Genomic DNA, 15,820 nt, shown 5'->3' with positions numbered 1-15,820 from the left:
GCCGCCTACGAGAAAAAAAAAAAAAAAAAAAAAAAAAAAAAAATACAATACAATAATGAGATGCATCTCTAACACACTTTAAAATTTATTTATAACTAGGGAATAAAGTCTCTAGATTGTGTTGCTTCTGACACTTTTAATGTTAGGTCAATGACAATGGTTAAATTACAGTACTGGTCAATTAAAATATAGCCTTAAATTGGGAAATGCTTTAGAATTTGCCACCATATTCATCAATAAGACCAGGCTAGTCACTGAGCTTATACTATGACTTGAAGTACCAGGTGAGAATGTAAAAGGTCATTCTGTACTGTAGCAAATCGGCAAAGATATATCTCCTTATATAGGGATGGTAAAGATTATCTGCTAATGTAGGTCCTGTTTCTGTCTACAATTCTAAATGAATGTCAAGGATATCTGAAAGAACTGTGGCTGATAGAAAAACTAAATAGCTCTATTGCATTATGCTGAAAAGGCAGCCAGAGTCTATAATAGTAGTACAAGGTGGACCAGATGTAGATCAATGATTAGCCCACTCTGGTATCTTCCCTTTAAAGGTAGTGAGATTATTCTAGAGGGTGGGAGATCAAGTGAATCCCTATAGATCTGTAGCAATTTCTTGGCCATTGGCATAATTTTAAGGGAGCCATAGAGTCATTTAATTCTTAGAGTGTCAACACAATTAACCCTATGAAAATGCCTATAAAATTCTTCTTTAGGGGTAGATGAAGGCACTTACATTTCCACCAGCATGTCCACACTCTTACTGAGGAGAAGAAAATAAAGATTCTGATAATAATCTTATTGCAAGTCTTCAAAAAACTGACTATAGACAGCAATGTACTATACTTGTACACGAATTCCAAATCCACATTATCTCAGTTATGCAGATGTTGAATCCCACACCTATCAAAAACAAGCAAAAGAAAAACCCAGTACTTCTTTCCACATTCTTTAACAATTTTACTTTGATGTTAAGTTGCTACCATTATTTGCATCTATTCCCGTTTGTGGTTTTGCTTCTCTGCACATGTTTCTGTCAATGCTTTTTTATATCAAAGGCCTGCTCTGTCTCTGAATGTAGTGTATAAAACACTGTGTGGTCCTTGGACCAGCAGAATCAGCACTGCCTAGGAAATTGCTAGAAATTTAAATTCTCTGGCCCTACCCCAGGTCTACCAAATCAAAAATCCAAGCAATCTGTTTAAACAAGCCTTCCAAATGATTCTGGTGCATGATCAAGTTTTAGAACCACTGGTGTAGAAGACTGGTTAACTTGACACCATTCTGACTCAGCAGACAGTAAATATCTATTCAATATCCACTGTCTGAGACTCTACGCAATCCTATGAGCTGTAGGCAGTTAGCCCCAACTTGCAAATGAGGAAACCAAGACTCTGAGTCTTGACTTATCCAAGGTCACACAGCTAGTTAAGAAAGAGAGCTATTAAGCCAAGTTCTTCTGCTTTTTAGAGCTTCCACTAATTTCCCTGTCATTTACACCTAAGTGCCTCCTCTATTAATTTCATCACATGAAATGTGACTTTGCTATTTCCTTTAAAAAATGTGTGTGTGTTTGTGTGTGTGGTTATTAGCTGCCTATCGTGTTTGTTTGTGTGTGTGTGTGTAAGAGAGACAGAGACAGAGATAGGATAGGATGGAGAGGGAGAAGGGGATGTAGATGGAGAGAAATGAGATGGGAAAATAAGTAGCTGATACAAAATTAAAATTAATATCACAAATGTTGCTGTTGTTCCAGTTACTCTCAATACACAGCAATTACTCAGGTACATTTTGACATTCTTTCAATACAGTTAAGCTAGGGTCTCCAAGCAAATATGCAATCCCAAAAAAGTGTAAAGCATGTGGACCCTTAAGCTAAGAGATACTAACATAGTTCTGTTACCTTTCAGCTAGGTGCTTTCCTCTCCCAGTTTTCAAAAAGCCATACTTTTCTTCACTTACCAGTTGTGAACTATTTTGCTTGCACATGATACCCCTGACTTTGGTGACAGTTTTCTACTCTATAATCCTTGTGAGATTTTTTTTTAATCTCACGTAACTGTCAAACCAACCAACAAAAAAATCCAGCACCAGATGCTTGTTAAAGGTTACAAGACAGATTTTATTTAGACTACTGCAGTAAGGGAGAGAGACTAGAGTATTAATTGAGCTCAACTCCAACTAAGACAAAGGTGACTGAAGTTTTTAAGGGAGAACAGAGAGGGAATAAAAAGGGATTATGGGGAAGTGATAAAGGGGGGACAAAAAAGAGGCTAGTGGAAATGGAACATTACAGAAGGGAGTGGAATGGAGAATTACTGAAAATAGTTTGGCAAGGGGGGCTGGAAAAATTCAGTTTGGCAGCGTTGTGTTTTCTTAAGCATGGTGGCTAGAGTCACCTTTAGGGACACAGCCTAGTGAGGCTGGAAGCCAGGGTAAAGTTTGACTGAGTCTCTTAGCACAGTGTTCAGGAAAGTCCTTTGTGCTGTGCGGGAGTTCAACAGTTCACATAATGTGTTGAGGCTTCACTGAATTTAGCTCTGTTTCACATTAAAGAGAGGTGAAAACATTATTTGAAATATTTCTAATTAATATGATGACAATTATTTAGCTATTGAAAACCTCTGTGTATTTTTTCTGGACATGATCATGCAGACCTAGAATCTGTCGTACTTTCTAGGTGTAAAGTAGCATTTTATGCTCAAGAACCATGAATGGAATCAAGTTGTCAACAAATTCAAGGGTGTAAATGAACTACCAGCTGAAATAATTTCTGTATAAGTCTTTCAACACTAGTGTTTATAAAGCAAAATTATGCCCCATTAAGTTATTTGCGAATTCGCTGTTATAATTTTTACTACATAAGAAAAATTACATGTGTTTCATCATAGACATAAAAATATCTAATTTTATGTCTATAATGAAATAAATGCAGTTTGTTCTAGACTTAAAGCTATATATTTTATGTTTATCCCAGAATTTTAACATTACACTTGTGTAGATATCCACTCTCCAGAATATAACTGAGAGCCTATCAAAAAGAAATACTAAGGTTTCTGCATAAAGCCTCATGTCCTGTACTCAGAAAAGAAAATCTCCAAACCTTGCTCATATTTTTCATTCAATTTTAACAAGATCACATATTAATTTGGCAGTTTAATGTAGACGCTCATGAGAGCAATGTACTTTCACAGCAGAGAAAGCCATCAGTGCTAATGTCATCAAGAGAAACAAACTTGTAACTAGTAATCTCCATATATGAACAAGGAAATGAGTGAACTTGAAGATTTAGGAGCCAAGTTATTTTTTTTTTAATAAATAAAGTCTGAGAGCTGAAAAACTTTAGCTACCTAGAAAATTAGTCTATATGGAAGTGAATCCCTTTGTGTGGACTAAAAAGTATGCTTCTCTAAAATACTTTTGAAATCTAAAAATCAAGTGTTTGCTAGAATAGTATAGTATTTTGAGAATAGAATAGTACTTTGGAGAAAAGTATTTAAATAGGTAAAACAATCCTTATCATTGCCTTTGTTATAATTTACCTAAAAGGAATAATAAGCATTTATATTTTATAATTCATCAACTTTCGTTTGAAGCACACATTTTGGCATTTCCTCTAACTTTAATTTGGATGTGGAATTACTAATTAATCTCAAGATTTTACAAAGATGATTACTGTCAAAAGAAAAAAAAATTATTTAATGAACACCCAGTTTTTCTTTCCTCAGCCAGTCATTGGACTGACCACTTATGATTCATTTGTTCATTCAATAAATACATATTGAGCACATATTATGAACTATGCACTGTTCTAATAATTTTCTTAAAAAGACCACTATGATTACTACAGTTCTTTGAGAAAGATACACAATTAATGAGATAGACCCACAGTGATTCTAAACGGAATACCATATTTGGAGCCATTTAGCCCCTCACTATTGGGTATGGTCACATAATCTCGGAGGTATACGGTGTAAATATGACAACAAGCCAAGGCACTCCATAGGTCTTTCTATATTAGTATATAATAGAACTATTCGGGCCACTGAACAATTCATGGGGAAGAAAGAGACTTAGAGAGGATAGGATTTGTGTATCATCTTATACTAGTCATGATATGTTTCAGCACATTGACTAAAACTAACAAACTATATATAGCATTAATATCTATTTTGAGTTAAAATGTTTAGACAAAAGTAAGATGTGACTGATTCTGAATTCATAAGGCTCTGACATTTATTGAGCTGCTTCCAAGTTTCACAATAAATTTTTTGAAAAGTATATTCCTCAGGACTTCCCTCGGGGCACAGTGGTTAAGGATCTGCCTGCCAATGCAGGGGACACGGGTTCCAGCCCTGCTCCAGGAAGATCCCACATGCCACGGATCAACTAAGCCCGCGCGCCACAACTATTGAGCCTGAGCTCTAGAGCCCACGAGCCACAACTACTGAAGCCCGTATGCCTGGACCCCACGCTCCGCAACAAGAGAAGCCACCGCGATGAGAAGCCCGCGCACTGCAACAAAGAGTAGCCCCCGCTCACCACAACTAGAGAAAGCCCGTGCACAGCAACGAAGACCCAATGCAGCCAAATAAATAAAATTTAAAAATTAAAAAAAAAAAAGTACATTCCTCACCCGGGAGAGCATCACTGCTACTCAATGAAGCAGAGCCCTTACTTTTACTGAGTGTCCCCCACAAAGTGCAATCGGTGGGGAGAGCCAACGGTGGCTCAGGCACACACTGAGCTCTTTCCCCTCCTCCATGCCTTTCATTACTCTTTCACTTTTCTCTACCTAAAATGTTCCCCTCGACTTTTCAATTCCCACCTATTAAAATCCTACCCCCTGAAAGGTTCACCTCAAATACCAACCACCTTCTTCAGGATGACTTCTTTACTACTTAAAGCCATGGCAACATATTTTATTTCTAATAGAGCACTTAATATATTTTTCTGTGCTGTAATTACTTAAATTATTCCTGTCTTTATCCTACCCAGTTTTAAAACTCCTTGAAGGTAAAGATGGTGTCTCGCTTGTTTTTTCATCCTCCATCGTGAGAGCTAACACAAGCCCTGCACACTGGTGCTAGGTACATGCTAGCAGAATTAATTTACTCAAATAATCTCCAGGATTTATTTATATATTCATGTTCTGCTTATCTAGGAGAGCAGAATGGGATTCTGCGTTTATTTTTTACATCTAACTTCCCCCCTGTATACATCCATTTTCTTAAATGACTTTTACTTTCTTTCTCCTGTTATATCCATGAAAAGGTATTTAAGGAGAAAGTTACTATCTAGGCCAATAGCTTGTTTATTATCATAGCCCGAAAAGAGTAGTCTTGGTCAAATGTAATTGCTGGAGAGAAAACAGTTCAGATGCTTCTCTTCTGGAGAAGGATGAGAGGCATAATAAACTGAGAAAAATGCTTTTGAATGGCTACGTCCTCAGACTGACAACTCAGTGGTTCATCAAAACATAACTCTTGCCCTAAAGTTAAAAGAATAACTGATTTACATGAAAATTGTGATGTCTATGTTATTTCCATTTGGAGTTCATCAGTTTGCAAAATCCTCCCCATTACTATGGTGATGCTGCCTCATTCGGTAGAATTTGCCAATGTTAGGAGCTGATTTTTGTCACAATCACTTTTGTTTTATTGATTATCAAACTTTATTATTTAAGATTTCAAATACAGTTCAAAATAAAGTTAATATATTGCTATTATTAAAGGAATTTGCTTTAAAAATTGGCTTTTTCTAATATGTTCTTTTAAAAGTTATATATTTTTAGATAAAATATTTCTTATTTGCCAAAATCCTTAGAGTCTGTAGAAGATGGCTGATAACTTGAGACTGACAACTCCCCAGCCTTCTAACAACTTCCTGCCTTGTTCCTCACTTTCCCCTGGCAGGCTTTCCTTCAGTTGGCATTCAATTTTGCATCAAATTATACACCCATAGGACTATAAGTTATTAATCCAACAACAAACATACTTTCCAAAAATGCTTTTATAGGCAAACTTGATCATCCTCACCAAAGAACAGAGAATATGGGAGAGATTCTTCATGAAAAAATAGGCAAGTCCTTTAGACTTGAGTTCCTTAGAAAGTCACACATTCACAGATATTTACAATAAAGACATGTCATTGTCCATTACCCATGAGATTATCAATTATGACTTAATGACATATGGTGTATCCAAAAGTTCATCTTCAGGACTCAAAAGGACTTAAATCATCCAGGTCTTCCTCTTTCTATTTTGAAGCATACTGAACCTTTTCAAGCTAGCTTTAACTGATTGCAGAGTAAGAAAAATGGTTAATTGATTGATGAATTCTTTGAATATTGTGTTCCTATTTTGTGCAAAGCAGAAAGAAACCCAAGGGCTTCTGAGCATAAATATGATCTACCATGGCCAGTGCACGCTCAGAAATAATCAAAGATTCGGTAATATTTATTACACCAGAACATTTTTGCTTCTGCCAACTCAGTCTGTTACTATAGCTTAATCCCACTACTTGTTCACATTCAAAAATCTTTAATTCTTTGCTGAAATCAACCTTTTTCATTCTAACAATTTCCAGTTACAAAAGCATACATAGGGAACACCTTATAATTTATTGATAATACTTACTTGCCTCTTTGGCAGGCAAAGCAAATAGCAGTCTAAACATTTTGCCCCAGATTCTTATCACTACCTTGTTCTATATCTTCTGCTTGTGACATAAATAAAGTATATTAGGTTTCCTTCTCTGAGACTCGGGCATCATCCTCTGTGGCCTGCCAGATCCTTGGGAGGAAAAGCATGTTAGTTCATTAAAGACTATTACCTCGATGAGTCATTACGTCAGTTGGTTTTCTAGCAGAATTCCCTTGTGTAAATGGGAAAGAAGCGGAAGATATGATGGAGAGGCAAAATAGTCAGAGATGGAGAGCAAAATAGTCTGAAAGTGAGAGGCTTAGGTGTTGGGTCCCTCATTATAGACCTATGTCACTTTATCACCTTGTGAGTTACAAAACCTCAGTATCATCCATTTTTTCATCTGTAATTGAGAATAATCATACCTCCTTAGATGACTGTCAGGAGAATTAAAGAAATAAAGTACAAGAAAGTACTTTTTAAAATGCGCAAATAAATGTGTGTATGTGTTTGTACCTTGAGGGCAACTACCAGTATAAGGAAAAGGGATGTTTAAAATAGATACTGATTCAATATCTTGTAATAACCTATAACTGAAAAGAATCTGAAAAAGAACATATACACAGACACAGACACACAGACATACATATAATTGAATCACTTTGCTGTATACCTGAAACTAACACAACATTGTAAATCAACTATACTCCAATAAAACAAAACAAAAACATACAGATACTGTCTCCCTCACTCTTCACAATCTTTCCTTGTTTAAGCTTGCCAAATGAGATCTGTTTCAATCTATTAATGAGGAGGTATGCTGTGTTAGGTCACAGGCTTCCTGTAGAATATAAGAACAGAACGTTCTATGGCATGTAGTTCTGGCACAAGTCTCTCTAGTGATGTCAGCTTTGCTTTGGGGGCATGAAAGCATTTCTATTGACCATGACGTGGCTTGTTAACCTGTGAAGAAAGGAAAGAAGGTGTCCATGTCTTAAGAACAAGACACTCTTTCCCTCTAGGAAGAGTATAAACATAATTTGTGGACCACATTTAGGATGGTGTTTTTTATGATAGTAAGTACAGGATAAACGATAGCATATATTGGCTTTCAGATTTTATGGGCTAAGCCAGTGGGAATTTGTATGTTCTGTTCAGGATTTACACAGCTTGTTGAAGAAGAAGCTTCAAACTCTATAACTGTTGGAGGAAAACTTTCCTCTCATAATAATTAAGGAGGCAGTAAGCTCTAGGCAATTTCTAATTATTTTATATGTACTATCTCATTTAATCATCACAAAACTAGAAGGGAGATACTAATATGCTGCTCATTTTGCAAACGAATTGAGACATAAGCAGTTCGGTGACTTCTCCTGTGGTCATTCACTACTAAATGCAAAGCCAGGATTCAAATTCAGTCTGGATTCAGAACTTTGCTAATCACAGTGCTACTTCTCTGCCCTGAGAAAGCTTTCCCAAGGGTTTAAAACTAAGAAGTACGTTTAGGACCTGAGGTCTCCTTAACCTAAACTAGGTGGGCATTTTAAGTAGATAGTTCACCTACCAACTTTTCAGAGAAAATTATCTTTAGATGCACCAACCAAAACTTGTCTATTAGGGGAAAAGATCTCTTGTTTATCAGTTCCTAATTCCCTTAGTTTTTCATCCTTTCTAGGAAACAAGAAACTAAAACTTCAAAAAATACTAATGGATTTTCTCCCAACCCAGAGTAGTGACTCTGCTATTTTAAAGACAATGTGTATATTGGGATCAGTCTCCCAGTATTTCAGAATGTCAACACATTTGCCAAAAATAAATTTATCAGTTAAATGTAGCCAAGAGATTTAGTTTATCTAAAAGTCCTACAAAGAAGAAACAGTTTACCACTGTTTTTACAGGTTGAAGTAAATCTGACATATTATTGACATATGCTATAGGTTTAATTTAATACCATAGTACAGATGTGTGCTCTGATAAGTTTTTGTGAAACCTAGGCTAAGATGAGCAGAGCTGTTTCAATATTTATGGGGTTGAAAATGCAGAGTTAGCAAAGGAAGCATTTTAATTAAAACGATATTTTCCCCTATATGCGCAGAGTAAAATGCAAGGGAATTCATTTAAAGACTTACTATTTTTTTCCATATTGGTGCTGTGTTTTTAGTCACAGTGGAAAAGGTTGGGGTTTTTTTCCCCCAATTATTTTAGTTTTTGATTTTGGAGGCATCAAAAAATAAACCATAATTTCTTCTGATTTTTCTTTCTTTCAACTAAATTTATGTGACTCTTTAAGTTTAGCCTTTTTGAATTGTATATTTTAGGTATCTTGGAGATAACTTCAGTGGAAATTGGAGTTGTTGCCGTCAAAGCCATTAACAGCAACTATTATTTAGCCATGAACAAGAAGGGGAAACTCTATGGCTCAGTAAGTATTCTACTTTTATTTGAAAAGTCCACTTCAGTAAATTATTACCACAGTTTTGCAATGTTTCCCCCAGACATTAAATAGTTTTGTTATCATTCTATTGCTAGTAAATAGAACCACAGAGGGCTGGTCACCAGCGTTTCAGGGGCTGGCAAGGCAGCTCTTCCAACTCTGTAATCCCCTCTGTTGTTCACCCATTAGTCTACCATGCAGACTGTTGCTGGCATTCATCAGTCAGTGCTCTGAATGCTAATATTCTGAATGCTCTGAGCTAACCAGTCAGACTCTCACGGAAGCATCTGGTCAGATTGTCGTGGTTGCTGCAGACAACTTGGGGAAGAATCACTGAAAACAAAGATCTTGGATTGAGTAGAAAACCACATACTCTGTGTGTATGTGTTGTAGCTGAAGATAAAACGAGGACATGGGTGTTTTGTATTCCGTTAAAATCTGAAATGGGGAGACACATCAGTAAATTTAACATTTTCTGTGCTGTTCAATCAACTCCAGAATTTTATTTACCTAAACAATAATGATTAATTCAGTTACGGAGCTGGTACCCAGCCAGCGCTTTGAGTACATACATCCCTGTGTTCCATAGCAAGTATCAGGGAATATCACTTTAAAATGTGTAAATAGGGCTTCCCTGGTGGCGCAGTGGTTGAGAGTCCGCCTGCCGATGCAGGGGACGCGGGTTCGTGCCCCGGTCCGGGAGGATCCCACGTGCCGCAGAGCGGCTGGGCCCGTGAGCCATGGCCACTGAGCCTGCGCGTCCGGAGCCTGGGCTCCGCAACGGGAGAGGCCACAACAGTGAGAGGCCCGCGTACCACAAAAAAAAAAAAAAAAAAAAAAAAAAAAAAAATGTGTAAATAAACCTATTGTGTTGATTAGTATAAGGATGATTGCAGTGCCTGCCTCAGGCCAGCAGCTTTCAAACTTAAGTAAGTGTCAGAATCACTCAGTGGATTTGTTAAAACACACTCCCAGATTTTCTGATTCAGTTAAATCTGTAAGACTTTGCATTTCTAACAAGGTCCCAGGTTTCCCTAATGCTCCTGGTATGGTACCCACAATGTGAGAGTCACTGGAAATTGATTCCATCGTTGGTCTGGACATACAACAGCCTTGTATTTCATTCATATCAGATCCACTTATAATTGGGGAGTCAGGCATACCTTGGGTGAGCCTCTTTGACTAGGATAAATGCTTTTTGGGTGAAGCGGTCAGAAAATTTTTAGTTAAATTTTTCCATTATAGGTAGCTCTACTAATGAGCCTAGAAGAGTAATGGACCATTTTAAAAAGTGCTTCCGTTTGGGAGTTCACAGCATAACCACTCTGGAGACATTTTTTGTTTTTCTTTTCAATAAACATGCCGAGGTCCCTTCCCTCCCTAATTCTTATATAAGAATTACTGAGAAAAAAAAAAAAAAAAGAATTACTGAGTAAAAGGTCCGGGCACATATTCTTTGAAGAGATACTGATGCATAGTCAAAACCAATGCTTTAAAGTAAAACCTAATTTACCCATAAAATAACCTAAGAAGATTTATTACTCTTTTGACAATGCTTCCTATGTAATTTAACATACCAAATGAACATAATTAGTTTAAAATCTCTCTTTGGGATGTTTCAGGGGCCCTTTGAAGCATCCCAAAGTTAGCAAAAAAAAATAAAAAAATAAAAAATAAAGTAAAACCTAATAAAAATTTAGATTAAGAGAGAAAATATAGAAGTTTTAATTGCAATAAAAGATTGAAAAATTTTTAATTGATAAAGTATATTTCTTTAAAAAGGTGACATCAAGGAAAAATGGATAGCTCTCAAGTGAACTGTCATAAAAATATTTAATACTTTTCCTTCCATTCCCCCACTTTTTTCTTCTATCCCAACACAGCTCACACAGTGTGCCTATGCTTCTTCTTGAGCTCTAAGGCCTATGGATTATTTCATTCTCTCTCTATTTCTTATGTAGATGCTCATTTGCTTTCTATCACATCATACCATTTTAATGATCTACAATGGCATTTATCAGATATTTCTCTCAATAATGTGTCTGTTGTTGACTGTCTTCTCCCAGTAGATTGTTGACTTCAAGAGGACAGGGTTTGCCTTGTCCCACATGATTTCTTCAGCATGGAATAGCTCAATGCATTAACGTAACTACCTTTCCAAGTAGCTCAGCCCATAATAGCCGATGCATTCCACTTTCAGCCTGTCTCAGAGAGAAGCTCATTCTCTAACCATAGTGTACTGTTATTATAATTTTGCATTACCACCAGGAAGAGTAAAGAAGTATGGCTTGTTCAAAATTAAATTAAAAATCTACTCAAATTCAGTGCCCTATTCAGGGCAGGATAGGACTAGGAACTTTGCATTTAAAGGGTATATCAAAAAAAAAAAAAAAATTCATGAGTACACATCCTATATATTCTGTATATCAGGTGACATACTCTTGTAATTCCTATCTTTTTTTTTTCAGATAATTTCCATTGATTCCATAGCCTTCTTGAAAATAGCAATTAGGCAAAAACCCAGAGGGGTTGATTAAACTAACACTATATATTCTAGTCTCTTGACTATTTTCCTTGATTCCCTTTTGGGAAACTTATCTCTCTTAGATTTTCATTATTCATCCTCTGAGCAATGTGTCTATTGTATACTGAGTTTTCTCCTGACAGATGGAATTAAGTAAATAGATTATAAAACTGAAGTATAGAGGACAAGCCCTTGTAGGGCATGGTTTAAAAACCAAAGAAATTTCCCTGGTATTCTGAGGAAATCCAAAACCTTTTTCTAAACTACCAAAACCCTACTTTTGAGATCTTGCTCTAGCCTAGATTTTTTTTTAGACTTTAATATTTATGATTCACCTAAATGCTGTAAACAATAGATTCCTAGGTCTCCTCCAGAGATTCTGATACAAAAATTTGACCAATGGTCTAAGTATTCAAAATACCTGAGATGAGGCGTCTGATACAGGTGTAATTCACTTTCAGAGACATTGTTCTATAAATTAATTTTCGGGAGGAAAAATAATTTAGCATCCATTCCTACTTTTTTATACATAGCTCCATTTCAAATATAAAATCAGCTAAAATAACCTCAATCCTTCTGTACTCTCTAAAATACGCCATCTTTATTGAAAAAATACAATTATTCATGTAAAAAAAACCCTCTCTGCTTTGAAAACCATACAGTTTTAGACAGACTAGGATGAATAAATAGAAAAAAATAAACTCAAATTAAGGATTCAAATCTCTTCTAACGCATAATTTTTATTTTAAAATCATTACCTTAAATGATTTACCTTTTCTTCATACTTTCAACCAAATAAGTCGTTACTTGAACATTACCTTTAAATATTCTTTATAGAAGAGAAGCACAGAGGATAAATAAATTCCAGAAAACAAAGCTTAAACTGGTAACATTACCATAAAATATACCTGTTCATTACAGTTGTGATAATGTTCAAAATTAGGATCTAGCCTGCAGAAACCTGGATATTTAAATATACACACATTCAGGAGTTGGGAATTTAGTCAAAATTTCCAAAAAGTGCGGAGCTGAGAAAAACTGAACTGCCTAGTAGAAGTTTCAGCTGAAAGATGCCTACAATGCCCTTGATTTGCATAGAGAAGATAGACCCAGAAGAGCAAAAGCCCCAATTCCTTAGCTTTTAAACTGCTTTAGTTTGGGTATAAGGGGAAAGGGATATTTCTGAAGTCAGAGTTTTGAGATTAGTGAGGTATCTCCTCTTTGTTATTAACTCCAGAGTGAGAATCTGGATTTCTAAGATGAATGAGTGATCAATCTTTGTCACAAAAGATCCCCTTAAAAAACTTGGCCACTTGAGACAAAGCCAAAGGACTGTGTCTGTAAAGTGGAATTTCCCAGGACCCAAGTCTTCAGGCTTATACAATATAAGCAGTGCTAGTCACCAGATTTATAGTTTCTTTGACATGGAAATTCACAAAGCAAGGTTGTCTCATGTCCTACTGTTCAACTATTCCTAAACCTCAGAGTAAAATTGGTCAAAATTCCAAGTTACGGAAAATTGTAAATAATTTAAAAAATTGAGAAATCTGGTATTTGGAGGAGAGGGACATCCCTCACTCCCAGGGCCTCTTGGTTATCTAGAACTATTATGGTTTTGCTTTAAAATCTGCTTTCTTATCAATGTGTGTGTATTTATTGTGGATTTATAGGTAGATAACATTTGGAAACTTGATAAGCCCACTTTTTTCCTGTAATTCTGTTTTTCCCGTGGAACCCCAGTTATTACTCTGAAAAATAGGATTATAACAACATTCTTTATCATTGGCTCATCACGAATATTGTTACTGGAATGCTTGCTTCTTAACAATCATTCTAGGCACTTAAACATGTCATGTTCAATGCACATCAGCTTTTTAAAAGGGGCCCAATATGTGGTTATGATGATAGATTAAAATAAATCACATGCCTTCTAATGTAGGATCTGTTTTGTCTTTTATGAGTTTTACTCTTCTGTTGTTGATGTTTTGTATTAAGTGCACAACTTATGTACAAAGGGCAACAGTAAATAAAACCCAGGAACTGGAGTTCTCTGGATGGTTTGTGTGAAATAGAATCAAGTATCATCACCGTAGGAATAAAAGATTTTGTTTTTCCCTTGCAGAAAGAATTTAACAATGACTGTAAGCTGAAGGAGAGGATTGAGGAAAACGGATACAATACCTATGCATCCTTTAACTGGCAGCACAACGGGAGGCAAATGTATGTGGCATTGAATGGAAAAGGAGCTCCCAGGAGAGGACAGAAAACACGAAGGAAAAACACCTCAGCTCATTTTCTTCCAATGGTGGTACACTCCTAGAGGAAGGCAATGTTTGTGGATGCAGGATAACCAAAGGCTCTTTTACCAGTTGGTAAAAGTTGGTGTTCTTCGTGAAGATAGTAGCTCAAAAGGAAAAGACACATTGCAAGTATCTGCTTGGTTGAAAGAAAGGAAGCCTTTGAAGGTTTTTGTACTCTCTGCTGACATATGATGTTCTCTTAATTAGTTCTGTGTCCTGCTTTGTAATTGAGATATAAGCAGATCAGATGGGATGGAAGTAATTCCTAAGTGAACAATATTGTGGCTGAGTTTTGGGGTTAAGTTTTTGTTTATGTTTTTGTTTTTAACCTCTGAGATAGAACTTAAAGGACAAGGAACAGTCTGTTGAATGATCTTCGGGAAAGTTATTTATGGAATACGAACTCATATCAAAGACTTTCATTGCTCATTCAAGCCTAATGATTCAATGAGCAGTAAGACACGCAAGCATTTACTGGAAAGCACTTGGGTCATATCATATGCACAACCAAAGGAGCTTTGGGCGTGGCATCATGGAAGAATTGGATAGGATTAAAAAATATAAACATGGTAGTGTAAAACTGTTCTAACAAAACAAATAGTATGGTATGCTTGTGCATTCTGCCTTCACCCCTTTCTATTTCTTTCTAAGTTATTTATTTAATAGGATGTTAAATATCTTTTGGGGTTTTAAAGAGTACCCTCATCAGCTGCCCTCTGATTTACCTTTTCTTTTTCTTTAGCACACCACATGCATGTTCATGACAAAGTGTTTTTAAAACTTGGCAAACACTTCAAGAGTAGGAGATAAAATCGAGGAAAGAGTGTGAGTGCCCCATGTGCTATCAGCTGACTTAATCTGCACTTCTGCCATAAGAACCATCAACAATAAATATGACAGTGCTATGGCATGGCTTGAGTGAGAGATGTTTGCCATCATTTAAAACCATACATCACTCCTAAAGCTTCCTTTCCTAAGAAATAGACCAGAAGGCCAAATTCTTCTCTTTCAATACATCAGTGTGTCTCCAAGATATTAAAAGAAGGAAAATTAATTGTTACATACATTTTAGTAGCCTAGCCTCATTATTTACTAATGATTTTTTGGCCATATATCACAGTGGTAAGTGATGAAGAGGCTGTCTGCATATATAAGAACACTTTATAAGTCTCACATAGTGAATCTCCCCCAAAGGAACTATCAAAGAATTTGGTATGAAGTGCAACCCTCCAAGGGGCTTAAACTGAGCAAATATATTCTGGTATATGTGTAACCATATACTGCAACCTGTTCAAGCTGTTCAAGCTGTATGATCTAGTCTTTACAAAACCCAATAAAACTTATTTTCTGTAAATTTAAAGAGCTTTGGAAGGTTCCATAATGTAACCTTATTGAAATTCATTTTGTTAGAGCAGGTATAGAAAACAGTACATAAGAGCATACCAGTCATCATCACATAGTATTCCACTAAATAAATACATAAGCCTTATTTGCAGTGTCTGTAGTGATCTTTAAAAGTGTAGAAAAATACTATTTGCTCTAAATACTTTAAGTGATAACTATAAGATTATATTGATGCTGCAGTTTTACCTTCATATTTCTTGTTTTGAAAAGGTCTGTTTATTTTTATTGTTTGGACACAGTATTTTGGTACAAAGGAAAGACTCACTAAATGTGTCTTTTTACTAAAGTTTAACCTCTAGAAAGGCTGGTGTTTTGTGATCCTCTCTAATAACTTAATTGTGTCAATGCTTAACCAGCACTTCCAGTTAATCTGTTATTTAAGAATTAGTTTTATTAAGAAACTTTCCCATAAAGTAATCCCATAAAAGGTCATATTTTTCTCATTCCTTAAAAAGTTGGGATTTCAAAGGAAATGCATTTGAGGCAGAGTGTTTTGCCTTATGGCTAAAGT

General features: G+C 35.9%; 1 protein-coding gene across 1 annotated transcript in view; it reads left to right on the top strand.

Moving 5' to 3' along the window:
* FGF10 (fibroblast growth factor 10) overlaps nt 1-14,729 on the top strand; it is an 82,189-nt gene extending 67,460 nt beyond the window's left edge. Inside the window, exons 2-3 of the mRNA XM_024740346.1 lie at nt 8,966-9,069; nt 13,728-14,729. Of these exons, the coding sequence (XP_024596114.1) occupies nt 8,966-9,069; nt 13,728-13,925 (302 nt within the window). The 3' untranslated portion in view covers nt 13,926-14,729. The remainder of the gene's footprint in view (nt 1-8,965; nt 9,070-13,727) is intronic.
* The last annotated feature ends 1,091 nt before the right edge of the window (nt 14,730-15,820 follow it).

Source organism: Neophocaena asiaeorientalis, unplaced genomic scaffold (assembly GCF_003031525.2).
Source record: "Neophocaena asiaeorientalis asiaeorientalis breed wild unplaced genomic scaffold, Neophocaena_asiaeorientalis_V1.1 scaffold57, whole genome shotgun sequence".
Lineage (NCBI taxonomy): Eukaryota > Metazoa > Chordata > Mammalia > Artiodactyla > Phocoenidae > Neophocaena > Neophocaena asiaeorientalis.
This window is presented reverse-complemented; position numbering and strand designations above follow the sequence as displayed.